Below are 27,522 nucleotides of genomic sequence, written 5' to 3'. Positions count from 1 at the left end.
TGCGAGTGCCCATGTAACATTTATAATAATACTGCTGTTGATTTGCTTTAATTCATTTCTCCTTTTTAAATTGTGGTTTTACCACATGAGTAGTTGCAATAGAGAGAGTAATGTGGCATGTATGATTTCTGTGTTCTACTTTTTTTGTTTGTTTGTTTTTGGCTGCGCTGCGTGGCTTGCGGGATCTTAGTTCCTGAACAGGGACTGAACCCCCAGGCCCTTGGCAGTGAAAGCCCAGAGTACTAACCACTGGACCGCCGGGAGTTCCCTATTTCTGTGTTCTAGATATGGAAATAGATTCAGAGAAGTTAAATAACTTCCCAAGGTCTCACAGCAAATAAATAGTGGATTTTGAATAGTCAGGTGCTTTTTTGGTAAACTTAAATTTTTTCTGATTGCTTACTATCCTAAGCACATTATGTGCCCTTTTTCTTTTTTTCATTTAAATTCACATTTTCTGATGTCCGTTCTACTATTCTTCTCTGCCTCTTGAAGAAGAAACTATTTAAATGGAAAAGGAGACATTCCATAGCCCTCCAGAAATATATTTTCAGTGGTCTTTATGAAAAAAAAACTGGGATATGGAGGCATAATCCTGTATTTTTGTTTTTTTCTTGAGGACACTGGTGTATGTTTCTTAGTGCCTTTTTATTTCGCTCTTCATTTATAGCCAGGATTTACCAGACTTTTTAGTCTCTTGACTCCTTTACACTCTTAGAAATTAATGAGAACCTAACTTTTGTTTATATTTGTTATATACATTGTTATTTACCATGTAGAAATTAAAACTAAGGTATTTTTTAAATCATTTTTTAAATAAAAAAAGTTAATGTTAACATAACTAACATTTTTATGAAAAATAACTTCAAAAAAATTTAGTGGCAAGAGTGGTATTGTTTTATATTTTTCAAATCTCTTTAATGCCTGGCTTAAGAAGATTGCTCTATTCTGCTACCTGCTTCTTCATTCAATCTGTTTCAATATCTAAGTTGTGTAACCTCTGGAAAACTTCATATACTCGTGAGAGGAGAGTGAAGAAGGCAGATAACATCATTTTGGTATTATTGTGAAATAGTTTTGAACTTAAGAGCCCCCGGAAGGGTCTTAGGGTCCCTGTACCACACATTGAGAGTTGCTGCTGTAGACAGTAGACACAGTGATGCGTGTTGAAGACACAAGGCCTAATCTATCCTCTGGAATTAATGGGATCCAAAACCAGAAAAAGGAAACAACTGATTTACAAAAGAATCTAATACATTCATTCTATAAATTTGTAGTGAAACTGATCAAGACCCAAAAACAGACAAGATAACTCCAAGTTTTGATAAGTGCACTTAAGAGTGCAAAGGAGAGAGAATAGAAGACCAAAGATATCCCCTTTAGACAGGGTGACCAGGAGAGGCCTCTGAAGAAGTGACATTTAAGCTGAGACCCAGCCACGTGAAGAGAGAGAGTCCTCCGAATTAGGAAGTAATTTAGAGCTGCCTTAAGTTATTTATTTCCTTGTTTATTATCTGCTCCTCCCACAAGGATAAAAGCTCTCTGAGGAGAGGGTCTGTTTCTTCGTTGTCCATTGTTATATTCCCAGCACCTCGTACAGTACCTGGCACGTAGATGCACAATACAGATTTCTGAAGGAGTGAAACAAGTCCTAGAGAACAGTAAGCAGAGGGAGAGGGGCACAAAGTAAGGTTCAGGGGGCAGTCCCACAAGGCTGTGTGGGCCATCAGAAGGTTAGGATTGTATTCTAGGCACATTGGGAATTTAAAACAGAAGGAGGACATGTTCCACTTAGGTTTAAGGCTACTTTTTCAGCTGTATGGAAGATGGGCTGGAGGGGAGCAATAGTGGAGTGACACCACATAGGCTTTTGCAGGACTCCAGTTGAGAAATGACAGCCTGTACTAAGAGCAGTAGTGATAGAAAAAAGGGGCAGGATCAAGGTGTCTTTGGGACCTGGCACTGACACGACTTGCTAATGGAATTAATTTGGAGAATGAGGATAGGAAGTGACGACTAGATTAACTTCTTGAACACCTGAGCAGGTGGTGCCAGTGTATGGACATGAGATGGTTCATGGGCCTAGAGTGGAGAAGACCAGGTCAGGAGGCAAAAATCAAGGGCACTCTTATGAGTACAGTTAGTCCCCTCTTACCCAAGGCTTCACTTTCCGAGGTTTCAGTCACCCACAGTCAACCTTGGTCTGTAAATATGAAATGGAAAATTCCAGAAATGATCAATAAGTTTTAAATTGCACACTGTTCTGAGTAGCGTGATGACATCTTGGCCGACCTGGGACATGAATCATCCCTTTGTCCAACGTGTCTCGCCCCTTAGTCGCTTAGTTGCCGTCAGGGTTATCAGATTGACCGTCACAGTTATCAGTGCTTGTGTTCAGGTCACCCTTATCTTACTTAACAATGACCCCAAAGCACACGAGGAGTGACGCCGGCAATTCATATATGCCAAAGAGAAGCCATAAAGTGCTTCCTTTAAGTGAAAGGGTGAAAGTTCTCGACTTAGTAAGGAGAGGGAAAAAGTCACATGCTGAGGTTGACACCATCTTCAGTAAAAACAAAGAGGAAAAAGAAATTTGTGCTAGTTTTGCTGTCGCACCTCAAACTGAAAAAGTTATGAACACAGTGAGTTGTCATACAAGATATTTTGAGAGAGACCACATTCACATATCTTTCATTACAGTATAACTGTTCTACTATTAGTTATTGTTGTTAATCCCTTACTGTGCCTAATTGGTAAAATAAACTTTATCATAGGCATGTATGTATAGGAAAAACCATAGTATATATAGGGTTCAGTACTATCTGTGGTTTCAGGCATCCACTGGGGGTCTTGGAACATATCCCAGGTAAATAAGGGGTATGTTCAATTTGAGATGTTTGTTTAACACCTAAGTGGATGTGTCAGCTAGACACCGTGGATATGCAAGTCTGGAATTCGGAGTAGAGGTCAGGGCTGGAGACAAAAAGTTGGGAATCTTAACCATAACGATATTTAAATTCATGGGAATTGAGGCAGTCACTTAGGGAAAAAGCATAAGAGAAATGTCTCAAGGCCAAGCCTTGAGGAATCCCAGCATTTAGGTTGGATAGAGGAAAGGGAGCCAAAAGGGGGAGTGAAGAGTGGCCGATGAGGTGGGGGGAAAACCAAGAGGGCAGTTGAGTGAGGATGGATGCTCTCCTCCTTCCTAGGGGTAAGAACACATATGAAGAGCAGAGAGTACACTCGGGGGTGGGGGGAGAAGCCCCAGAAAGAGGCTTGGCTGGAGGTGAGGCTCTGTCCAAGTCTTAAAGGGTCTGTAGGAGTAATCCTAGCACAGATAGGGGGAAAGTAGGCATTTTCTAGGCAGAGAGAACAGGTTTGACCAAAGTCCTGCAGACAAGGAGCAGGGGAATGAATATTCGAGGAAGTTACGAATTAGAACAGGAGGAGAGGATGAGCAACGAGGCTTGAGAAGTGGGCAGGAACCACGATATCACAAAGGGCCTTCCATGTAATAGGGCTGGAGGACCTCTTATTCCTTATTATCAAGGTAATAAGAATGCTCATAGAAAATATGTAAAATCAAGAAGTCAAAAAGGAAACCACTTCCCAGAGATCTTGTTATCTATCTTCCTATACATTTCCTTACATAGTTGAAACTCTGTATGTTTTACAGCTTTTTGTTTTTATATGTTTTGCTTAAGAAGTTTTGTTAAACACTTCTTCATGACACCAAAGGCTTCATAAACATTTTTAATGACTAGACAGTATTTCATAACGTAATCAAAACAAATTAATTCCTTTAATGTTCTGTGTTTATTTCCAACATGTCAAACTTACACAGGATGCTTTAAAATATTTTTGCATTTTACACAAATTTCTTTTAAAAATCCTTGGTAGACGTCAAACGGCTTTCTACAGAACTTTCGCAATTTACTCTTGGCCGATTTCTGCTTCAGATTGTTTAGAACAATCACCATGGATGCGGTGTGACGACTGGATGGGGGCGGGCTGGGGGGTGGAGACCGGTGTGGTCGCGGTGAGAGGACCTGGGCGTCCCGCAGTCCGGCTACCGGCGTGGGACGTAGCCTGGGAGCTCGTCAGAAACGCAGAACCTCAGGTCCCAGTGCAGACCTACCTATTTCGAACCTGCATGTTAACCAGATGCCCAGACGATTCCTCTGCCCATTCAAGTGTGAGAAGCACTGATCTAGAGCAGTGGTTTCAAATTGCACACTTAGAATCACCTGGGGAGCTTTAAAAAATTCCAACATCCCGGTTGCACCCCATTCCTATCAAATCTCCGAGAGTGAGACAAAAAAACAAAGCCTGCAAATGATCCCAACGTGCAGCCAATTTTGAGAACCTGTGATCTAGGGGCGTAGGGTGGACGGAAACGTAAAAATGGCTTATTGGTCTCAGGTGGCTGAGGAGCAGGTATGAGAGAGAAACGTACTCTGCACCGCATAGCTCCGCTCTGCGTTTGCAGTTTTGCACAACGTACACGTAGCGCCCGTGTAGAAGAACTAACAAGCGTGGGAAGGCCTGATGTCGGTACCCTGAATCAGGCGCTAAGCCAGCCAGGCCAGGGCAGGTGGCCCTTCACCTAGGCGAGGGCTCCTCGGCCCCGCGCCCCGCCCCTCCGAGCGCCGGGAGGAGACTTGGGGCGCAGGCGCACTCGCCGCCGCGGCTGTGTCGGCCTCCGCTGACGTCAGGACGCCTCGCGGGTTAGTCCCCCGCCCCGGCCCCCGAGTTCCGCGCGGGCCGGGCTGGGGCGGGGCGTCGAGCCAGCTGAGCTATCCGGTCAGACCGCGCCAGTTTGAATGAAAGCTCCTCAAGATGGCGGCGGCCGGGGCCGAGGCGCGAGGAGGTGAGGGCTGGAGAGCGGCGCCCCGCACTGTCCCCCGTCCGCTGGGCAAACTCCCGAGGCCCGGGAAGCGGGGCCGGGACGCGCGGGCCGGCCGGAGCGCGACGCGGCGAGACGCCGCCTCCCGCGCCACTGACACCGCGGCCCCCAGACGCGCGCCGCGGGCTCCTCCCTGCCCCCGGCCCCTGACCCTCCTCGCGGCTCGGCCCACCCGCTGCCCGCAGTCCCCTCCCGCGCCCGACCCCCGCGAGGCCCGGCCCGCGCGCCCCGCTGCCGGCCCGCCGACCCGGCGGCCCGGCCCCCGCCGCCTGCCGCGCCCGAACCCCCTCCCCGCGGGAAAGCCGTGCGGGGGCGTCCGGGCGGCCCCGGCGGATCCCGGCGCGGCTCGAGGTCCGCGGGCACGCTGGGGGCGCGACTCCTTTGTGGTGGTTTGAGCGGGACGTTTGCGGTCGGGCTGGCTTCGGAACTGGGGAGCGGGAGGACCCTGGTGGGGTGAGTGTGACCTCAGTGTCAGGAGCGGAGAGAGGTCGGGGCAGAGGTGTGAAGGCTAAGCGAGGAAATGAGTGAGGATGCACCCCGATGCGGACGCACCGGGAGGGGCGGTTCCCCGTTGCAGAGAACCCCAGTAAGTGGGTACTGGCGGCGGCAGCCCCTGGCTTACGGGAATCGGTTCCCCCCCCCCCCGGGAACTTGCGAGGTATTTATGTGGACGCCGAAGAATTCGGTGCCGAACGTGTGTTTGTGCGCGCGCTGAAGGACGGGAACTTTCACTGCCTTCTAGAATTGAAAGGTATTTCCCAGCGCTGCGCCTCTCTGCGTGGATTATGGATTCATTACCCCCCAACTTTTCCTCCGCTAGGGGTTACTGTGGAACTAGTGTCAAGTTTTCGTGGTGGTCATGTAAATGTTTAATCTTACCAATGAATTCTTTTTCTGCCGCGGGGGTGGGGGGTTTGCCGTTTTTTATGTTCCAAGTTTTCTTATTCCCCAAAACAGCGTTTCCGTGGAGGGTCGCGTCTTGAATCCTCGTGTTACGCGGACTGGGTGAAAAGGGTAGGAACGGCAGACAAACCCACGTTGGGTAGATAGTCCAGAGGAGCCTCCTCTGTATGTGATCAGCATAGTGAGGTTACCTTTTACACAAAACATCCTGAGGTTATTTCAATAGAAGGGACTTAAGGGGTCGTTTCTATTCTGCCACTCCCCTCCCCCCAAACCACCACTCCAAAACCAGCAGACTCTCCCCCCCACCCCGAGATATTTTGGGGGAAAATCCTTTTCACTTTCTTGGTCTAGAATCATGCGTTCTTTTTTGGAAGGGGTTGGGGGCGCGTGTGGAAATCGTACTTCAGGGTTTCTGACCGTGAAATCCCTGTGTGAGGTGGGGAGGGCGAGGGGAGATTATAGGAAGAACAGCTGTTCTCTCCTCCCTGGAAATTACCTCCAACGCAAAAGGTTATCACCACTACCTTGGAGAGCTACCAAGTAAAGCCTGCGTTTACTGATAAATTTTGTTTGGTAATCCCAGTTTACTCCAACCCTGCCATTTTTTTCAGCGAAGCTGAAACCCAGAAAGATGGAAAGCTCCCTAAAATCATGCAGCTCGGTGGCCTGGCGGAGGCTGGGGCAGAGGACCTCTTGATCCTCTCTGGTGCTTCTCCTAGCGCTAGCCATAAAGCCACGTTCATTACCTGTTTCTAAATATCAGTTTGTGTGAACATACTTTAAATGCAGCATGGTAGCATGCTGTTTCCAGGAATTTGAGGGTAAAATCTTCCGCAGCACAGTTAGTTACTGGCTTCTACAAGGTTGATCATGAGGACGGCTGATTTTCTTCAAGCTTGGTGTGTGGATTACGTATATTGAATACTCTCTGTATTGTCATTCTTGGCTTTGAAAGCAATACAGGAGATGAGTAGTAACAAAACTCAATATACTCTCCGTTGTTTTATTTTAACTCCTGGGTTTATTGACCTTGGTAATAATACATTGCAGCATGGGCAAAATCGGAGTTAAAATTTTATGCAACCTTCCAAAATGGGAAAAGTAGGCCATGTGATGTATGAGTATGTAACTATAGAATTAGATTTCAATTAGATTTCAGTTCTTATTGTTCAACTAAGAATCTTACATTGTTACTTTTTAACAATGTAAGATTATTTTAAAATATATTTAAGATGTATTTCTAACAATAGTGAGTGTGTCCTTGAGATATACCTTTTATTAAATGAGCAATTCTGTGTAGAATACAATGAAAAAGTCAAAAATATTATCTCGACTTTTGCATCTATGTGTAATCTTATGCAAGCTTATAGACATAAAACATTTTGTTCACGGGGCCTAGTAGAAATTGGCATCAGTTAAACATGTAGGGTAGAGACCCATGAGAAGATCCAGGAAGACCAATTTACCAAAAGAGTTCTTTAATGGTTAACTTTTTCTTAAAGACGTGTACATGGTTTCTTGTCATGTGAATTTTTAGTCTTATAAAATTGCCAGTTGAAGGGTGGGGATATAGAGGTCTTGAGTTTTCCCCTTTTTTTTCTTTTGGTTTTTTGTTTTGTTTTATTTTAATTGAATAGCTATTTCACTAGTAAAGAATTCTATTTTCTTATTGTAGCTTGGTGTGTGCCTTGCCTAGTTTCACTTGATACTCTTCAGGAATTATGTAGAAAAGAAAAGCTCACATGTAAATCGATTGGAATCACCAAAAGGAATCTAAACAATTATGAGGTGGAATACTTGTGTGACTACAAGGTAGTAAAGGTAAGGCAAATATCTAGACCCTTAAAAGAGACCTAATCAGACTTCAATTCAGTATTTCATATTTCTGTGACATAAAAAGAACCTTAAAAGTAAGCAGAACTCTTCTTAATGGTTAAAATTCTTGGCCATAATAAAGTTATATGTCCTATCATCTGTTTTGCCAAATAACATTGAGAGGATTTTGAAGCATAAAATGTTCTTACATTAGAATATTTCAAGGTGCTTATATCAATATCATTCTACATCCAACTCTTGATTATCTCCAGGTGGATTACCAGAGCAAATGTTTTATCTGAGATTGGCTTCTCCTGTCATTCATTTTGTTCCTGAATCATATTTCCCCACTATCACCTGAGATGAACCGAGAAATTCAAGCCAATTTTAGTGTTACTGAATCTCCTCAAGAAGCATCACCGTTTGTGTTTCCTGCCATCCTGTCAAACTCCTGATAGTAGCGAGGTTCTGTTGTGCAATAGAATGGCCTGGAGTTCACAGTCATTTCTAGGCTTCGTCTAGTACCTCGTGACTTCAGCTAAAAGTCATTTAACTTCTCTGGGCCTCACTTTGTTTCTGTTCCTCTACAGGGTTGTTCTTCAAGAAGCTCTATCAATCTAAACCTTACAGTATATTTTTGAGTAATTCACCTTTCTGTAGCCTACTTCCTCTACAAGAACTCTGTTTTAATTAATTAATCTGTCAATTCTTGCAGATGAATGAATCAGGAATCCTGTTTAATTCTTTGTTTTTCTTCTTTTTCATCCTCCATATGGATTCAATCATTAAATCCGATTCTTCCTTTGAAACATCCATCTTCTTTTGGTATCACTGACTTCCCCACTCATTGGGATTTTATGATGAAGCATTTCACCTACACTCTCAGCAGCCTTCAACCCCAAAACAACCCTGTCATCTGCCAATTCAGTTTATAAACCCTGGCCTGACCAGTCTAGCCACAGGTGTCATATAATCACACTTCTTGGTTCCGTTACATATTATTTCTATTCTTGCACTGCTCAGTTCTACTTGACAAGCTTTTTATCTTTTGCTTGCTTCTTCCATTTTTGTCATCAGTTTCCCCAAATTTTATTACTTTTCTGGACTTCTGACTCTATCCCTCACCCTCTCATATTCAGCTGCAGACTTCTGCTTCATTGGATCCTTCAAGGATGAACTCTCAACTTACCTTCACACAAGTTATCTGTATCTTTGTTCATTCTTTCAGAGGTGTCACCATTTTTCTTTTTTCTTCCTACCCATCCCCTTTAGGACTTTGCTTAATCTCTGATGTCTTTTTTGTATCAAGCACTGTTTTTCCACTGCTTTATCTTAATCAATAAACCTATTCAGATCTTCCTTAACCTTCAGAAATCTTTCTTAGGTCTTGCCTCCCCACTCAGGCATTTCCTATCTTTTCATTCTACTTCATTTCCCATTAACTTTTTAAAAACGGCTTCATTGACATATAGTTCACATACCCTACAATTCACCAATTTAAACTGTACAATTCAAAGCTTTTTGTACCCTCAGAATTATTCTAAAATTGGTTGTGGAGATGGTTGCACATTTTCATTACCCTAAAAAGAAACCCCATACCGCTTAGCCATCACCCCCCAAACCTCCCCATCTCTTTTCCCTGCTAACCCTAGGCAGCCACTAATCTACTTTCTGTCTCAATAGATTTACCTATTTGGACATTTCATATAAATGGAATCGTACAATATTTATGTGATCCTTTATGATTGGCTTCCTGCATTCAGCATAATGTTTTCAAGGTTCATTCATGCTGTAGCACGTATCAATACTTCATTCTTTTTTATTGCCAAATATTCCATTGTATGGATATATCACATTTAATTTATCCATTCATCGCTTGATGGACATTTGGGTTGTTCCTGTTTGGGGACTATTATAAATCATGCTGTTATGAACATTCATGTACAAGTCTTTGTGTGGGCATTTTTTCATTTCTCTTGGATATATACCTAGGAGTTGATTTGCTGGGTTATATGGTACCTCTATGTTTAACCATCTGAGCAACTGTCAAACTGTTTTGCAAAGTGACAGCACCATTTTACATTCCCACCAGCAGCGTATGAGGGTTTCAATTTCTGCATCTTCACTAATACTTGTTATTATCTGACTTTCTGATTATAGTTGTCCTCGTGGGTATGGAGTGTCTCATGGTTTTGATTTGCATTTCTCTGATGGCTAATGATGCCGAGCATCTTCTCAAGTGCTTACAGCTGTGGGTCCGCAGCCTGTTAGGAACCAGGCCGCACAGCAGGAGGTGAGCGGCCGGGGAGTGAGCGAGGCTTCACATGCCGCTCCCCGCCGCTCGGGTCACCGCCTGAACCGTCCTCCCCCTGCCCCCTCCCCACCTCCCCACCCCCCCACCCCAATCCATGGAAACATTGTCTTCCACGAAACCGGTCCCTGATGCCAAAAAGATTGGGGACCGCTGCTTATAGCCATTTGTACATCTTCTCTGGAGAACTGTCTATTCAGATCCTTTACCTAGTTTTTTAAATTGGGCTGTTTGTCTTTTTATTATTGAGTTGTAATAGTTCTTTGTGTATTCTAGATAGTCCCTTATCAGATACACAGTTTGCAACAAATTTCTGCTGTAGCTTGCCTTTCCACTTGTTACTGACTTTTTAACCCTCTCTGTTCTGATTGACGGCTGTCAGTGGCCTCCTCGAGGCCAAACTCGAGGACCTCAGATCTTACTGTGCCACTTTGCAACACCTAACACTGTTGGCTACTCTTTTCTTCTCTGAAACTCTTGTCTTGGAGAGACTGCCTAGGTTCTGGTTCACATTCTGGTCCTACCATGTACCAGTTGCGTGACCTTCAGCACATGACGTAGGTTCTCTTTCCTTCGCTGCTTCCCGTATGGGATGAGGATCATTACGGTACCGTCTCGTAGGGCTGCCATGAGCAGAGACTGACCTGTGGTGGTCACGCCGTAGAGGTGTGTACTGTAATCATTGTTACTCACCTCTATGTCCACTTCTTTTCGCCACCAGTTTTTCTTACTGTTCTTTCTGAACCTCCTTTACAGTCTCTTACCTGCCCTTCTGAAGTGTTAATACATAGTCTCCAAGGCTCTGTCCTTAGCCCCCTTCTCACCTTGACGCTGCTCAGTAGATGACCTCTTTCCCAGTGGTTTCTACTTATATCTGTCTGTTTGGCTCATGACCCTCAGATCTTTGTGAGGCATTGACTTCTTGCTGAGCTTCATTTCAAGCTGGACACCCTACAGGTACCACATTCAACGTATTCAAAACTGTATGCGTTTTCCTCCCTCAAATCTGTGTCCTGATCTAGTGTTCCCTACCTAGTTTGACAGAATCATAATACTCCCAGTTACCTAACCTTATAATTTCATACTTTTTAAATTCTTCCTTCCTCCCTACCCTCTAAATCTAATAGATCATCAGATTATGTGGTCTCTACCTCTCTGTCTTTTCCTGTTCATTCCTGTTATACTTTGACAGACAGAGTAAGTTACCAAGGAGTCTGTGCTTACATTGAAGGAGCTGCCAATTTTCTTTCTTATACTACAGAATTCTGAGTATTATAGTTCAGTTTGGGTAACTTTTGCTACTAGTTTCTCCTTCATCCTTCTCCTTTTGGTTTCTTGCTTTGGAATAAGCACCCTTTGCACACTTATGTCCTCCTACAACCCACTTGTATTCCTCACTTCTTATCCTGCCTAACACAGATAACTGAATCTGTAAGCCAGTATTACTTGAACGTACCTCTACCTTTTCTGTCTGTCTGTCTCTTTTATGTTCAGGGCAGGTGAAAGATCTTAACACCCTATCCTTTTCTCATATGTTCCCCTCCATTTAGCTCATGAAAGACACTGTCTCAGTACCATAGTCTTCAAAGCCATTACAGTTGTTTCTGAAACACAGCTCTGATTGCATTAGGACCTTCCTTTAGCCCTTTAAATGGCTCCCTGGTGTCTGCCCGTCTAAGCTGAGACCCTTTGGACTAAGGCTGTTATCATCTGGCCACCAGCCCCCTTTACAGCTTGTAACATACCCTACTTGTAACGTATCCTACTTGTATGTTCTCTTGTAACATTTCCTACTTCCTTACCACATTGATATACTTGTAAATTCTTCCATGTAGCTAAGGTTTACTGAGTGTCTCCTAAGAGCTGAGCACTCTTGTAAGCATTGAGAGTTTAGCTGAAAAACAAACATAGCTTATATTCCAGTTCCTGAACACATCATGCACCTTTGTGCCCTTTTGCTTTTCTCCTCCATTTCCCTCTTTGAAATATTGTTTCCCTTCTCTCCTTGCAAAATCCTGCATGGCCTGCAAAGTTCAACTGAAAGGTTACCACCAACCATAGAGCCTTCTTCCCTTCCCCACCTCTAGCAAAATTAATTGCTTTATATTCAGGACTTGTAAAGCACTGCTCTTGTCATTATTCTAGAGCTGTTCACATTTTGTAGCTTTGTTTCATACCTGCTGAACTGTGAACAATTTGAGGGCCAGGACTATGTCTTACTATAGCCCCTAGTACGTAATGGGTATTTAGTTCATGGTTGATGAATTGAACTGGGTTTTGCGTCAGTGATTTCTCCAGTCCTCACCGTCACTATTAGACTAGACCTTCATAGCTTCACGCTTAAATTATAGCAGCAATTTATTGACTAATATCTCCTGTTTCATCTTTCTGTCGTCTCACTCAATAAACATTTGAGTGTCAGGTACTACATTAGGCAGTGGGAAAATAAAGGTTCATGAGAAACTGTCCCTAACCTTAAGGAACTCATAGCCCAGTGAAAAAGATTGACAAGTAAATCACCCAATGCAATAGTATAATAAGCGCTAGGGCAGACATCATGATGTGATCTGTGGGAGGTATGCCTGGGCTGGTCAGAGAAGGCTTCCCAGAAAAGATAATATCCAGCTGGGACCTGATAAGATGAGTAGAGTCTTTCCTTAAGGCCTTAACATAGAGAATGGGGTGGTAGGATCTGGAAGTGGGAGACAGTGAGAGATGAGTAGAGGAACTCCAGCCGTCCTGCAGCAGTGGGGAGTCATCTGAACGGTTCTGAAAAGAGTGACACTATCAGATGTGCAATTCAGAGAGTTTTCTCTGCAGTGAGGAACGTGGCTTGGCAGGGAGGGGAATGACGTGTGTACAGCTTACACTTTCTGAAAGGCTGCTGCAGTAATCTGGGCAAGAAGAGATGGTGCTTGAACTAAAGTAGTAACAATAAAGATGAAGATAAGTCGGTGATTTTTTGAATTATAGTGGATGTGAAATTTAAGTCTGTGGTTTAGTGGTCAGGGGGTTGGCTGGGGATCCAGCAGTGAGGGCTCCACATCTAGGAAAGGTTGCCATGGCGTGGACAGTAATACTGTTCACCAAGACCCAGGAATATAGGAAGATGAGGCTCAAGGAGGATTAGCATAGGAGGACTAGATTGAAGTTGGAGAAGAAGGATGAGAACATTTAAGTGTAAGACGACCAGTAGATAGTTGGAAATGTGGCTCCAAATCAAGAGTGAGAACTAAATGGAAGCATTGTTCTTGAAGCGATTGGCAAGAAGATGGGGATTGAAGCCCCAGGACTGGGTACAGTTACCCCTTCGTTAACTCTGCAGATATTTCTCCAGTGTTTTACCATCTACCATGTCACACGCTGGGCACTAGCAATCTCAGCAGAGAATGACACAGAGGTGTGGTCCCTGATATCATGGGGTTTATCTTTCAGTGAGAGTAGAAAAACCTTAAATAGCATTGTACAAAGGACTTAATTATAGCTGAGGTAAGGCTAATGTAACAGAAGGCTCTAGCTCATCCTGGAGAGAGTAGGCAGGTGTCCATGAGGAACTGATGTTTAAACTTAGTACTAAAGGGTGAAAAGATAATGGGGGAGGGTATTGAGTCAGAAGAGAGCCTGACTCCTTTAAGGAATTTGCAGTGTGAGTGGAACATAGAGGGACTGAAACGAGGCTGGAAGGATGGGGCAGGCCCCAGAAAGTGCATCTCCTTGTAGGCCAAGAAGGGAATTTTGGACTTTATCTTAAGGGCAATAGGGAAATATTTTGTAGTTTTGAGCAGGGGAGTGACTTGGGGAGAGAGGTGTGTTGAAAATATTACTCTGGCTCTTGCGCCATGAGTGGATTGAAAGGATAAGAGGCCATTGCAGTGATCCAAGCAAAGAAAACGGGTGAAGAGCCAGGACTGAGGAACAGTAAGGGGTACTCACAGGAAGAACTGTCAAAGCAACTGAGAAAAACTGGTGAGAAAGGTAGGAAGAAAATCAGAAGAGTAAACATGGCAGCCCGAGGAGGAGATAATGTCAGCAAAATAGAGTCGTACTCAGTGGGTCAAAGAAGTATAATCCTCCCTCTGGATGGAGCAATGCACGGGTCATTGACACCCTTAGAGCGTTTCTGTGGTGTGGATAGAAGAAGCCGAAATAGAATGAATTAAAGAATTAGTTGGAGGTGAGAAAGTAGGGTCAAGTGGTATGGGCAACTCTTTCAAGAACTCTAGCTTTGAAGAAGGGCTATGTAGGGTCTAAGGGTGTTTATAATTTTTAATTTTTAAAAATATCCGAGTAGATAATATGATTTTAAAAATTGAATGTTATAAAGCATCTTATACTGAAAAGAAATCTTCCACCCCGTGAGCTTAGTCTCCGATCTCTGAACTTTTAGTAATTTATCATATCTTTTCGAGATCCCTTACCTATTCAAGCATTTATATCTCAAAGGAGGTTTAGTTTAATTTTGCCTTTAAAAAATAAGGGAGATTCAGATGCTAGTGAGGATCAGGAGAGAGCAAGAAACTGGAGAGACAGGAGAGGGGAGTAATTGACGGAGGAAGGACGTCTCTCCTGGTGTATCTGTGGCCCCCTTCTTGTTTAGTTCCACGGTCAGGGTCACGTGCTACTGAAGATAACGGGGGAGGCGGTGAGATAGGGACCCCCGAGGGAAGTGGAGGAGGTCTGACATAGCCAACTCGGGAAGTGGGAAGAACGCTAGCTGGGGGGACACCCGGGTGGTTACCATGACGCGCTCACGTCGGGGTCCAGTGGAGCTCCAAGGATGTAAGTTGTGGCAGTCCCAGTGCTGTGTGATGTGTCTGTGCCATGTTCTTGCCATGTCACCCCTTCACACAGAGAAATTTCTGACAAAACTGTGGGTGCTCTTTACTAACATCCTCAGCTTATCAGTGGGGAGCCCCCGTGCACATCGGTGGGCCTTCTCCCTTAGGGATCAAATAGTAAAGAAATACTACCCAAAGCTTTGACTTCTTAAAGTATCCAGACCATTCTATGTCTCTAGGACTACCACTATACCGCATGGCACATACTAACAACATATCCACATTTAACAATAGAATCATACTCCTGAAAGACTGATTGCACTTAAGAGTGGTTTGTTAAGAACTGGAATAACAGAAATCATTAGACTAAAACCTGAATTTTAGAGACCAGGAAAGCAGAGCTCCAAGAGGGACTTCTCCAAGGTCATGTTGTTCATTTGTGTCCGTCTTGGGCCTCTAACCCAGGCCCCCAAATTCCTACCCTCTGTCGGTTACTGGTATGGAAATCTAGTGACTTTCCATTGACCGTAATAGTTCTCAAACTGTGTTCTCATGGAACACTGGGATTTTCATAATCAGATTCAGGCTATTCTCCCACTAATATTGAATATTGTGATTACTTCAAAACTTGCAGGGGAAAAATAGCTAATGGGAAGGCAGATTTTTATTGTCCTTTTTTGTGCCCCATATACATGTATTCTAAAGTGTTTGTGCTCGCTACCACGTACCGGCTACAGACAGCAGATGACAGAACAAATATTGAAAAGCCATGAATTGCTATCTCCAGGTTAAGTTGAACAGCCTGTATTTCTTTTAAGGATTCATATCGTTACTGTTGTGATTTTTATATTGCATACGTGTTGGTAGTTGTATTTTTCGTTATACATTCAGAAACATTTAGTCAAAGCCTAGGATATAGTAGGGAATTGTGCTTGGTTCTGGGGCTGCAAAGAATAAGATTCTTTCCTTCCCCACAGATGGCTTATAGTTTAGATTAGAAATGGGAACACGAGTTGGCAGTAATCAGAAGCAGGGAAGACTTCACGGGAGAGATGACATTTGAGCTGAGTTTTAAAGATGAAGTAGGTTTTTCTACACATAAAAGAAGTGTTCAGTAGACAAATGGAAGAAGACATTCTAATTAGAAATAACTGTGTGAACAAAGCAACAGAAAAGTATGAACAGGCCTGGCATGTTCAGGTACTAACAGCAGTTCAGTGTGGCTGGAGGGTGGTGTGTGAACGGGGCCATGTTGGAACATTGAGTCAGGGAGGCATCAGGGACCCAGTCAAGAATGATCTTTGTTACAATAGGAAGTTTGAGCTTAATTCTTTAGGCAGTGGGTGAGCCATTAAAATTTTTAAGCAAGAAAATAACAGAATGGCTGGCACTGTGGATTTTTTGTTTTTATAAGAAAACTACACGTTAGTAGAGAAGGACAGAGTGTGGAGTGTTATCAGTCTGGTGGCAGGGAAACCGGTAGGAGATCAATGTCCTAATCCAGGCACGGCTGAAGGCTTGCAGGAACGGGCGTTCTGGCGAAAGAGCTGGGCCAGAAGAAGCATGTGGAGAAACTTGGTGATGGGTTGAGAGGAAGGAAGAGGTGAGACTGACCTGGTTTGCGACTTGTGTGACTAGGTAGATGGGGGTAAGGCTGCCACTGATGGGGAATACAGGGAGAAACCATTCAGGAACAACAGTGGCGAGCTCCGTGTAGATAGATTGATTAAGAACCTGTGGGACAGACATCCAGTAGGCTATTGACTATATGGGGTTGCAGCTAAAATTTTGGGAGAATCAGCATACAGTTAAAACCACTGGAGTGAAGAGGTTGCCCAGAGAGAACATTTGGAGCAAGAATTCTTAGTCTGGAATCCACATATCCTGAATTTACCCGTTGTATCATACATGTGACTTTTGATAGGGGAAGGTCTGTAGCTTTCTTCAGATTCTCAAAAGAGATGAACACTTGTTTAGTGTGAAAAGGGGCCAAAGACAGAGCCCTGAGTGTCTGCATTGTGTAAGTGCAGTTTCTAGTAGACAAGATGGAATTAAATGTATTTACATTGAATGAAGCTCCCCACAGAAACACCATGGTTTCTAAGAATTGTAAAAACCATTGGCCTACAATAAAGTCAGGTGTTCAAAGCTGTCCGAAATTTGCTCTTGCCTTGCCGTTACAGTTTTCTCTCTCGCTTCAGTGTTCTAAACTTTAAAGCTGGCTAAGTCCATCTCTTCACTGTTTTCTGGATGCTTCATGCAAGTCTTAGCTCCAAGCTTCTGCTTGTGTTTTTCATCCTGCCTGCCCTGTGCCCTACCCAACAAATGCTATCAATCTTTCACAGTGTAGTTTGTTCTACTTCCTCTGTGGCTTTTTCTCATTGACCTATATTGATCTCCCTCTGTGTATTTTAGTGGTATCTATTGTCTTATTTGTTTTGGCATTTAAAATTGTACCACCTTGCACTGCTACTTATTTTACATACTATTGCCTTCCTTTCCCAGCGAGATTTTGGTCCTAAAGGCTAGTATTACCTTGCATCTCATCACACCCTCTAGTGACCGAACTTTCATATGCTCATTATAGATACTAAAATATTTGAATGAATTTAACCTAAGCTAAACATAGTGGGGAAAATGTCTTGAAGAAAAAAATTAATAAGATGCATTCCAAATTATACAGGAATGATTAACAGATCATTTTTATGACTCCACTCCATTTCTATAGGTAATCAAGAGTTGATTGCATATCTGAATAAGATACTGATATCCTATGAGACTTAAGAAATTTTTGACTTTTATTTGAAATTTTAGGGTATTGAAGTAATTGAATTTGTTAAGTCAAACTGATTTTTCTGTATAAAATTATCTTATTTTTCAAAATGGAAAGATCTTTTTTGGATTTTAAAAGTAAAACAAGGCTTATAAAATAAAAGGAGTCTACAAAATAGAAATAAAATGTTACTAATATTTCTGTAGCACTCATGTTTTCGAAGCATCTTTACCATCCGTAAATTAGGTAGGTACAATGTGATTAACATATAAAACTTGCAAGCGACTCATCATAAAACAATATATTATTTTGGAAGTTGACTGCAGTGGCATAGTGTTTTTAGTTTTGCTGAATGGTAATTTAGCTTAATCATCTGACTTGAAGCCACCATGTCTGTTTCTTTCATTGTTTGCTGGTAGCTTTGGTATAACCCAGAGCTATGGTAGGAAAAACTGTAGCAGGGAAAGGAAAAAAAAAAAAAAGAGGACCAGGGTTGCATTGCTTTATTTTGGAATCAGAAACATTTTTAACTTTCATAATTAAGGGGAATCGGTAGTGTTAGATACTGCCAAGTGGATCTCATTATTACTGAGCATATACCTGCCAACAGCAATCCCAAATTGTAGTAGTCACCTCAGGAGGGAGAAATCCATGCTACGTTTTAGTGAGCCAGTATGACTAACACTTCAATATATGTCTAGGCTTTTTTTTTTTTCCTGGAATCATAGAATATATTTTCATAGAAGTACAGTCTTTGTGCATATGCTCACACCATAATTGAGCCACTTTTTTTAACAAAACATATTTTGACCATCTTCACAAAGAAGCAAAGGTCTTTTAATTAACAAGCATTACTGCTTATTGGGTAGAATATAATAAAACATCGAGATGAAGATTAGCACTCTCACTAGTCAGGTGACCTCCTGCAAAGCTGCCTCAGTGCTCCTCACCGAATGGTGCCTCCACAGTGCAGCTTATACCACATTTCCTAGACCTGCCAGGCCACTTGGCATTAATAAACTATGACTAGTAAAACATCCTTACTTTATAATAAAACCTTTATTAAAAATGTCAGGGAAAAGCAAATGTATCCCAGTTAAGTTTTTATCAGTATCTATGAATTAAAATAACTAAAAACCATAGAATGCAGTTTAATCACTTTCATATTTCAGAAGGCATTTTACCCTAGCACTCGTGGATATATGTTCACTATTCCAGAGAACAAAGACAAAATTGAGAGACTTTACTTGAAAAATTTTTTTCTTACATACACTAGACTACCTTTTTAAAGAGAAACTTAACATAGCATTGCCTGGCTTTAAGGGAAGAAAACGTAGCCAGTCACTGGGGTGGGAAGGCAAGATTTCAGGTACCATGGTGGCCAGCAGCAGTCTGAGGGATAAGTCAAAATATTTGATCTTTGGTACCTTGAGGGCCTGCCACCTAATCCAGCCGTGGGCGAGTCTAAGGTAAGAACTCTCTGGAATTGTGCTGTTCAGTAGAAATATAGTACAAGCTACATATGTATACAGTTGGCCCTATGTATCCCCGGGTTCTGCACCCCAGGATTCAACTAACCCCGGATAGAAAATACTTGAAAAAAATTCCAGAAAGTTCCAAAGCAGAACTTGAATTTGCCATGTGTTGGCAACGATTTATATAGCATTCACATTATATTAGATATTGTAAGTAATCTAGAGATGATTTAAAGTATATGAGTAGGTTATATGCAAATACTGTGCCATTTTACATATGGGACTTGAGCATCCGTGGATTTTGGGTTCCGAGAGGGGTCCTGGAACCAATCCTCTGGTGAACACCGAAGGACGACTATAATTTTAAATTTTCTTGTAACCATGTTAAACAAAATGGAAAGAAACAGGTGAAATTGCTTTCAGTAATACATTTAATTTAACCCCAAATATTATTTCAACATGTAATCGATATTTACACACTGATTAAGAAATATTTTTTAAAAGTTAACAAATATTTTGCGTTATTTTTTTGTGCTGAGTTGTTGAAGTGCAGTGTGTGTTACACTTAGAGCACATCTCAGTTCAGACTAGCCACATTTCCTGTGCTCTGTAGCCACATGCAGCCAGGAATGACTGTATGGGACAGTTCACTCTAGAAAATCTAGGGGATATGTGCCCAGGACATTGAGAAAAAGAACTTCCCTCATAGCCAGTGTGAAATATGAAATTACGGACCTTAGAGGATGCCTACATCTGTGCTGGCCAAGCAAGCCACTGACCTGGGTCATAAATTATTCATCTTGGGACAACTTATTTCCATGATCAAGATCAATATTTTTTGTGTCACTTGATCACCGTTTGGTAACATATTCATGACTTTCAGTACTTTTATGTTTCTCCAGGTGCGACTCTTTTGTCTGTGGTCAAACATCATGCCACATGTAAATTCTATGCATAGTTTATGTAATATAAAGAAAAACAGTTTTATTTTTATGATTTGTATTTCATCTGCTAGTAACTTGTGACTGTGTATTCTGAACTTTATTAAGAAAAATGATAATGAATACCTTACTCTGTAAGATATTAAATTATTTTCAGTAATTGGGTCTGTCATAATCTGATTTGCATTTTCTTTTATATTTTAAGGATATGGAATATTATCTTGTAAAATGGAAAGGATGGCCAGATTCTACAAATACTTGGGAACCTTTGCAAAATCTCAAGTGCCCATTACTGCTTCAGCAGTTCTCTAATGACAAGCATAATTATTTATCTCAGGTAAAGAAAGGCAAAGCAATAACTCTAAAAGAAAATCACAGAGCTTTGAAACCTGCCATTGCTGAATACATTGTAAAGAAGGCTAAACAAAGGATAGCTCTGCAGAGATGGCAGGACGAACTCAACAGAAGGAAGAATCACAAAGGAATGATTTTTGTTGAAAATACTGTGGACTTAGAGGGCCCCCCTTCAGACTTCTACTACATTAATGAATACAAACCAGCTCCTGGAATCAGCTTAGTAAATGAAGCCACCTTTGGTTGTTCATGCACAGATTGCTTCTTTGAGAAATGTTGTCCTGCTGAAGCTGGAGTTCTTTTGGCTTATAATAAAAATCAACAAATTAAAATCCCACCTGGCACCCCCATTTACGAATGCAACTCAAGGTGTCAGTGTGGACCCGATTGTCCCAACAGGATTGTCCAAAAAGGCACGCAGTATTCACTTTGCATCTTTCGGACCAGCAATGGCTGCGGCTGGGGCGTAAAGACCCTTGTGAAGATTAGGAGAAGGAGCTTTGTCATGGAGTATGTCGGAGAGGTACGCTCGCTTCTCTCATAGCAGACAGTGTGCGGGAGGCTCATGTTCTTGAGGTGCTGCTTTTACCTCAGTAACAAACATGCTGGGTACATTTTGCTGCTAGTTTTGCTGTTACCGTTTGCAGATATGTACAGACTTCAGGTTTGAGGGAAGGGTTCACTGGCATCATGAGAAATACAGACTTGAATGTGAACAAAAAAAATTAGATACAGTGACAAATGAAGTAGAGTTGTCTTTCAACAAACACCCACTCATAGTCACTGAAACTGGCATTTGTAACTTTGAAAATATGACCACTATTTTACACAAAAGTCCTAAGAAGAATATCAGATCTAAATACATCCTGACTTGGAAACTTTTAAATTGTAATTTACTTCATCCATTTGACCAAATATGATTAAGTGTAGTTGGCAAAACTCAATTTTGCATCAGCATGAATGATACTGTAGAGTACATGAATGCTTTATGAGCAAGTATTGTAAAATACACATAAAAACATTTATTGCATCCACCGATAAGAAAAATCCAAACTCTTTGCATCTGTAACTCAGCTACAAAGACTATTCTCTAAAATACCAACTACTGAGCACATTTATTTTTATACATATAACGTATATATACAAAAAATAGTATTTACCACATACTATTTTATGCATACTATTCTGAGCACCTTACGTTTCAACTCTTACTAAATTCTCTCAGCAACTCTGTGAGGTGGTAGTATTTCCTCCATTATTACACAGCAGGAAACTGAGGCACAGAGAAATCTAGCAGCTCGCCCAAGGTCACTTAGTAGTAAAGAAGAGCCAAGGTTCGAAACCAAGGCCCCAGAATCGCTGCACTTCACCCTCCAGCACACTCCCTCACACCGAGTGGTGGGCTCAGCTGCGGCTAGAAAAACATGAGTGTGACTGCATGTCTGGGCTTGCCAAACCAGATATTTTAAAAGTTGTTTGGAATTGGATCACCTTTAGTTATGTGTATTCATCCAGAATTCTGAGGTTAATCTGCATCCCTATTTTGATCCTGAAATTTTTAGATAATGGCAGATTATTATAAATCACTATTCAGAATACTAGACCTTGTATAATCAGATTGTTCTCTTTTTGGTTTAATGAACGCGGCAGCTAAATTTGTTTGACACGATGAATCACGTGAGCCATTTTTGGTTTCTTGAGCTGAGCGTGTGGTCAGGCTGTGTTCTTCAGAGCAGAACTGTATAGATGATGGTTGTGAGCTACAGGATTGCATGAAAACCACCTGTTACACAAAACTAAACTCTCCAAACAGTGGACTGCAAATTTAACGAAACTTCTCTCCTGTATTTGTAACAAATTTCCATTTGTAACTGTACACAGATTCGTTCTAGGAAAAATATGCCTTCAGAGCATACTGAGAGCATACCTACTTCTAAATTTAGTCCTTTACACTCTGTTATGTCTTACAGAGAGCTGTAGTTGTGTAGCTTTTTTGAACATATCAATAAGTTAGAATGGAAGTTGGGTACTGTTTCAGCTTGCTGATTGTTGGGTTGTGCTCACTCTCATTTGAACAGTCATACTTCGTTGGCACCATCCGTTCTCCTCTCTTTGATTTCCCTCCTCTGTTCATCTAGCTCTTCTAGAGTAGTTTATATGAATGTTTATATTGATGGCACTTTTATTTCTTTTTATGCACTTGAAGGCATTAATATGTTAATAGATTTATGGATGGGTGTTTCTTCAGCAATAGCTATATAATATACTATAGTTTTTTCTTTTTAGGTAATCACAAGTGAAGAAGCTGAAAGACGGGGGCAGTTATATGACAACAAAGGAATCACATATCTCTTTGATCTGGATTATGAATCTGATGAATTCACAGTGGATGCAGCTCGATATGGAAATGTGTCTCATTTTGTGAATCACAGTGTAAGAGAGAAAGTATAGACAGGACTAATTAGTACTGTTTTAAAAGATTTTCCATACTTGAGGAATAATTGTCTTTAAATTATATACTCTTTCATTATCTCCAGAGTATTTTAATACAAGGGCCTCTTCTGTTAATTCCTGGTATTATTGCTGTTTTAGGAAAATTCATCGAGGTGCCTACCAAATAACATTCATTTTGCAGGAGTCTTTACATATGTTACTTCATTTACACTTTCCAACAACTTTATGAGATAGGTTTTGTCCTCATATAGAGGAGGAAATTAATGAGCAGAGGTAAAAAGTTTAAGAATTAACACATAACTATATGGGTTACAGAAGTTAACACAGCTAAATTTAGGATATACAACTAAAGAAGGGTAGATTGCTGTGTTCTCTTAAAATGTAAACATGTTAATGTTTTTATAAAATTTAAGAATTTCTAGAGTATGAAGTATTTAGGGCTACTTTTCTAAATTATGAATTAGTATTCTTAATTCTTGTTTGAAAAGAACTTAGAATACACTTGGAACCTTAACTCCAGAATCTTATACTCTATAAAAACTATTTCCAAAAGTAAGGGAGTTTAGGAGTTACTGGACACCTCCTAAGTGCTAGATGGATAACATAGTATTAGGCTTGTGAGATTGACATTATCTCTATTTTATAGATTAGATGACATTATCTCCATTTTATAGATTACAAGGAAAATGTGTCTCGGAGCATAAGTTCTATAGCTGACCATATTAGGAGGTAGACTGTGTTAATCTTTTGATGGATTTTATACCAAAAAATTAGTTTATGATTAGTAATGAAATGTCAGGGACCTTCTGACTCCTTTGTTTTCTGGTTTACTTAAATGTTTAATTTTTTCTTAATGATAAAATTGAGATACTCTCCAAATAGATGTATTCTATTCAAGGACAATTAAACGGTTATTTTGATTTCTTAGTATGAGCCACCGGATCTTTCTTGCGTATGCTAGAATTTAGTACTGAGTTCTCAAAATGCTGAATAATTCCAAACAGAAGTTTAAGAAATGAAACCCCATGCAATATGAAATTTGAGCTCTACAGTGCTGATTTGATTTTTTAAAAACAGTTACTCAAGTTCTTTAAATATGCCTTACTAGAGCATGTTTTTCTTTTAATTTCAATAATTCTATTTCTATTTCTAGATGTTCTACTTGGGCATTTTTTGAATCTTTCTAGGCTCTTCAATAAACTTTTGATACAGTAGTCCCTCCTTATCTGCAGTTGCACCTTCTGTGGTTTTAGTTACTGGCTGTCAAACATGCTCCAAAAATATTAAAAATTTCAGAAACAAGCAAAAAAAAAAAATGGAAACCTTACTAAAATATTTACAGGTGAAATGATAATGTTACCTAACATTTGCATTAAAATTCTCCAAAAACAATTAAGAAGTTGGGACTAGATGAAACCAGATTGACAAAAATGTTAATAAGCTTTGAAGTTGCATAGTGGATATATGTGGACTTAGTATATTATTTTCTCTAGTTTTATGTATGTCTGAAATTTTCTGTAAGGGAACACAGTATTTTTAAATGTGCATGCCTCAAAGACCTCTAAACAATAAGCAACTAATTTCTAGTAGAACTTAAAACTAATACTTTGGGAAATTAAAGATTTGATATAGCATGTAGAAGAGCTCGTTCATGTCAATTTTACTTCAGTGGGTTCTCATGTTCCTTTTTAGTGTGACCCGAATCTTCAGGTGTTCAACGTTTTCATTGATAACCTCGACACCCGTCTTCCCCGAATAGCATTATTTTCCACGAGAACTATAAATGCTGGAGAAGAGCTCACTTTTGATTATCAAATGAAAGGTATGATTTTCAAATACAGTTTCTTTGGTGGAGTTTCAGTGTGAAGAATCTAATCAGAATAGGAGAAGACCTTAGAGCATCTGAACCAAACTAATGTTAAGGTTTTAAAAAACGAGGCTGTAAGAGTTTGTCTTTTTGCTCAGGGCACAAAGCTAATCTGACAGAGCTGATACTAGACTCCCGGTCTCCCTGATCTTGGGCTGAGTAATGCTCTTTCTTCTACAGCATGTTGCTGCCTGCTTTTTTCAGAACTTCCATACAGAAGCTTATTTATTATAACATCTTTTCGCAATAGTACTTGTATTTAAAAAATTTTAAGCCTACATTTCTGAATATTTACTAAAAGATGTATATTCGTAAGATTGACAATATGATTTAAATCACATATGAGCTTATTCCATTCCTAACTGAATCTGGCTTTTAAAGAGAACATTTAATTCTGTTTGCTTTACTGTGACAACATGTGTTTTCTTTTCTTTGTTTTTCTAAGTATGATGCCCTTTACATATTGTTACTGCTTGACCTTGCTTTATGGCTCTTAAGCAATTTATGAAATGAATGCTTGTATATTGGATTTTACTAGTAAGTTTCATCATTTCACAAATCCATCCTCATAAATATGGACTAAAAACATACACTTTACCTCTTACTAGCCCACAGCATCCTTTCAAGACAGTTTGTAATGATTCTATCAATTTACAACTGATAGAAAATTTGAAACTCATTAAGAATTGTCTTAACTCTTTCTCCTGTATTTCTTTTTCTACATATTCAGGTTCTGGAGATATATCTTCAGATTCTATTGACCACAGCCCAGCCAAAAAGAGGGCCAGAACTGTGTGCAAATGTGGAGCTGTGACTTGCAGAGGTTACCTCAACTGAATTTTCAGGAAATAGAACTGATGATGATTATAGTTTTTTCCCTAATGTTGTTACCATTTTTTAAAAATAAGTATTTGGGACTCTTTTCATATTATCAAGAGTATACACTATGTTAATTTACAATTCGTGTTTCAAACTATTGGCCAAATGCATTACTGATGCTTCTGAAGAGAGTGACACAGGGTCACATAGACTAATTTGAAATATACATATTCAGACTATTTACAGATCTGTGTAGAAGTCTGTGTGAATAGAGAAATGCCTCCTTCGGTGTTCAAGTTTTAAACTAATGATGTAACAGTCACTAAGATCAAACATTCGACTTGCCATACACCTTGAATTTAGAGAAATAGAGTTAATTCTTATTGGACAAATATACAAGTTCTATTTTTGTTATTGTCATTCCTGTTTACCTACTTACTACTCATTGTACTTGTATTTGAGACAAATAGGTGATACTGAATTATACTCTATTTTCTACTTTCATTAAAACATTGAGATCTTAATGATATAGAAATTTAAGGTCTAAAATTAAATGTAAAAAAATTTAATTACAGCTTGATTTAATATTTTGAAGCAATCTAGACCACTAGGAGCGGTGGATGTCTGAACCAGTAATTCTAAAAGATTTTTTAATCCTGTAGAAGAAAAATATCCAGAATGTTCTCCCTAAAATTCTAGAATGGCTAGCTGTTATGCTTCTTTGAAAGGATGGGGCGGTTGGGACCAGGAGGGCTTTTTGGAGTGCCAGGCAGCGGAGATGCAGCACTTTAAGGGCCCTCTTGATAACATGAATGAGGCGATCCACGCTGAGCAGCTCTGGTCTCCACAGTAAAACAGGATACCCCCTGAGAGCAGCTGTACGTAACGATAATGTTCCACACGATAATTAACATTACATCTTCTGAATTTCAGGTAATTTTAACATTTCCTTTCCACCAAATTTAATTATTTTTATAATAAATAAAGGGCCTGCAGGCCCTTCTTAAGAAGTGATCTATATTTTGAACTGATACTTATTTTATACATGAACTTTTTTAATGTGCTAAAGCTAACCTTGGCTTGGCCAAAGTGTGTGTCTGAATTATGACCATTTATTACTTGAACTATGAAGACTGAAATGGAATATATTCATTGTTTGGGGGTTTTTTGTTGTTGTTGTTTTTTCCTACGTAGTGAAACCTCAGTCCGGAAAAACGATATTTTCATCTCTTTCTGATCCTGGGACTTCTAATCATGGTGTCCAGCATGAAGGCGAATACAGCAGATAAGTCTAAATCTTGGTATTCTTAATTAAGTTCTGCCAGAGCTCCCTGCCCGAGGCTTTAATGACCTACAGTAAGCTTGGGTAAAACTAAACTGACTTCAAGAAAGCAGCACTTCACATCTTAATCCTTAACCTCTTTTTTGGGAGAAGCTACACTTTGTTATATTGCTATCACAGGATTTTGCTCTTTCATAATATGGGGTAAATTGTTTACATGTTTGGAGCCTCAGAGTATATCTATCTGCTCACCAAAATTTGCCGAAGGTGTCAAGGAAAAATATATATTTTTAGTGCCATTTTTTTTCTTTATGAAAAAATAGTCACATGGTGTCAGTGGTAAAAAAGCGTCACAGGTTTACAGGCCAAACTTGCTTTGAATTATAATTCTCACAGGTTCAAAGATGTAATTTTACCATTCTTTTAAAAAAGTCAGTGTTTTACTTTCTAGTGTTTTGATCTTGTTTACTCTCTGTTAAAGAAATGTAAAGCTGGAGGACAAAGGGAGAATGACTATTTTCGGTAAACCCGTTTTGTCTTGTCCTTATTAATAGAAACGTAATGAGCCTTTGAAATTTTTAAATACCTGCCTTACCCTTAAGTTGTTAAAAAGCTGAACTTAAGCAGTAAAATGATAGAAACTATTTAAACGAAGCTGTTAGGAGCTTTAACTATTTTAAGTCAACATTTAGCTTCTTTAGTTTCCTAAGTTGTCAGAATTTGTTCTCTCGATATAAAGCAAATATTCAAGGGTAATATTTAGATCAAGTTGAAACTGTAAATTAATCCACTGTTCAAGTTGTATTGGTACCATTGTTTTCGGTATCTCCAGAAGAGGATT

General features: G+C 40.4%; 1 protein-coding gene across 2 annotated transcripts; it reads left to right on the top strand.

Moving 5' to 3' along the window:
• The first annotated feature begins 4,747 nt into the window (after positions 1 to 4,747).
• Positions 4,748 to 25,824, top strand: SUV39H2 (SUV39H2 histone lysine methyltransferase). Of its 2 annotated transcripts, XM_059910201.1 has the most exons (6): positions 4,748 to 4,870; positions 7,488 to 7,633; positions 20,111 to 20,782; positions 22,546 to 22,692; positions 24,406 to 24,535; positions 25,311 to 25,824. In XM_059910201.1, the coding sequence occupies exons 1-6, from the start codon at positions 4,840 to 4,842 to the stop codon at positions 25,415 to 25,417; spliced, it is 1,233 nt and encodes a 410-aa protein (XP_059766184.1). In that variant the 5' UTR covers positions 4,748 to 4,839; the 3' UTR covers positions 25,418 to 25,824. The 2 variants fall into 2 exon arrangements, with proteins under 2 accessions (XP_059766184.1, XP_059766192.1); XM_059910209.1 differs by lacking the exon at positions 7,488 to 7,633 and having other exon boundaries at positions 25,311 to 25,822.
• The last annotated feature ends 1,698 nt before the right edge of the window (positions 25,825 to 27,522 follow it).

This window comes from Balaenoptera ricei, chromosome 2, assembly GCF_028023285.1.
Source record: "Balaenoptera ricei isolate mBalRic1 chromosome 2, mBalRic1.hap2, whole genome shotgun sequence".
NCBI lineage: Eukaryota > Metazoa > Chordata > Mammalia > Artiodactyla > Balaenopteridae > Balaenoptera > Balaenoptera ricei.
This window is presented reverse-complemented; position numbering and strand designations above follow the sequence as displayed.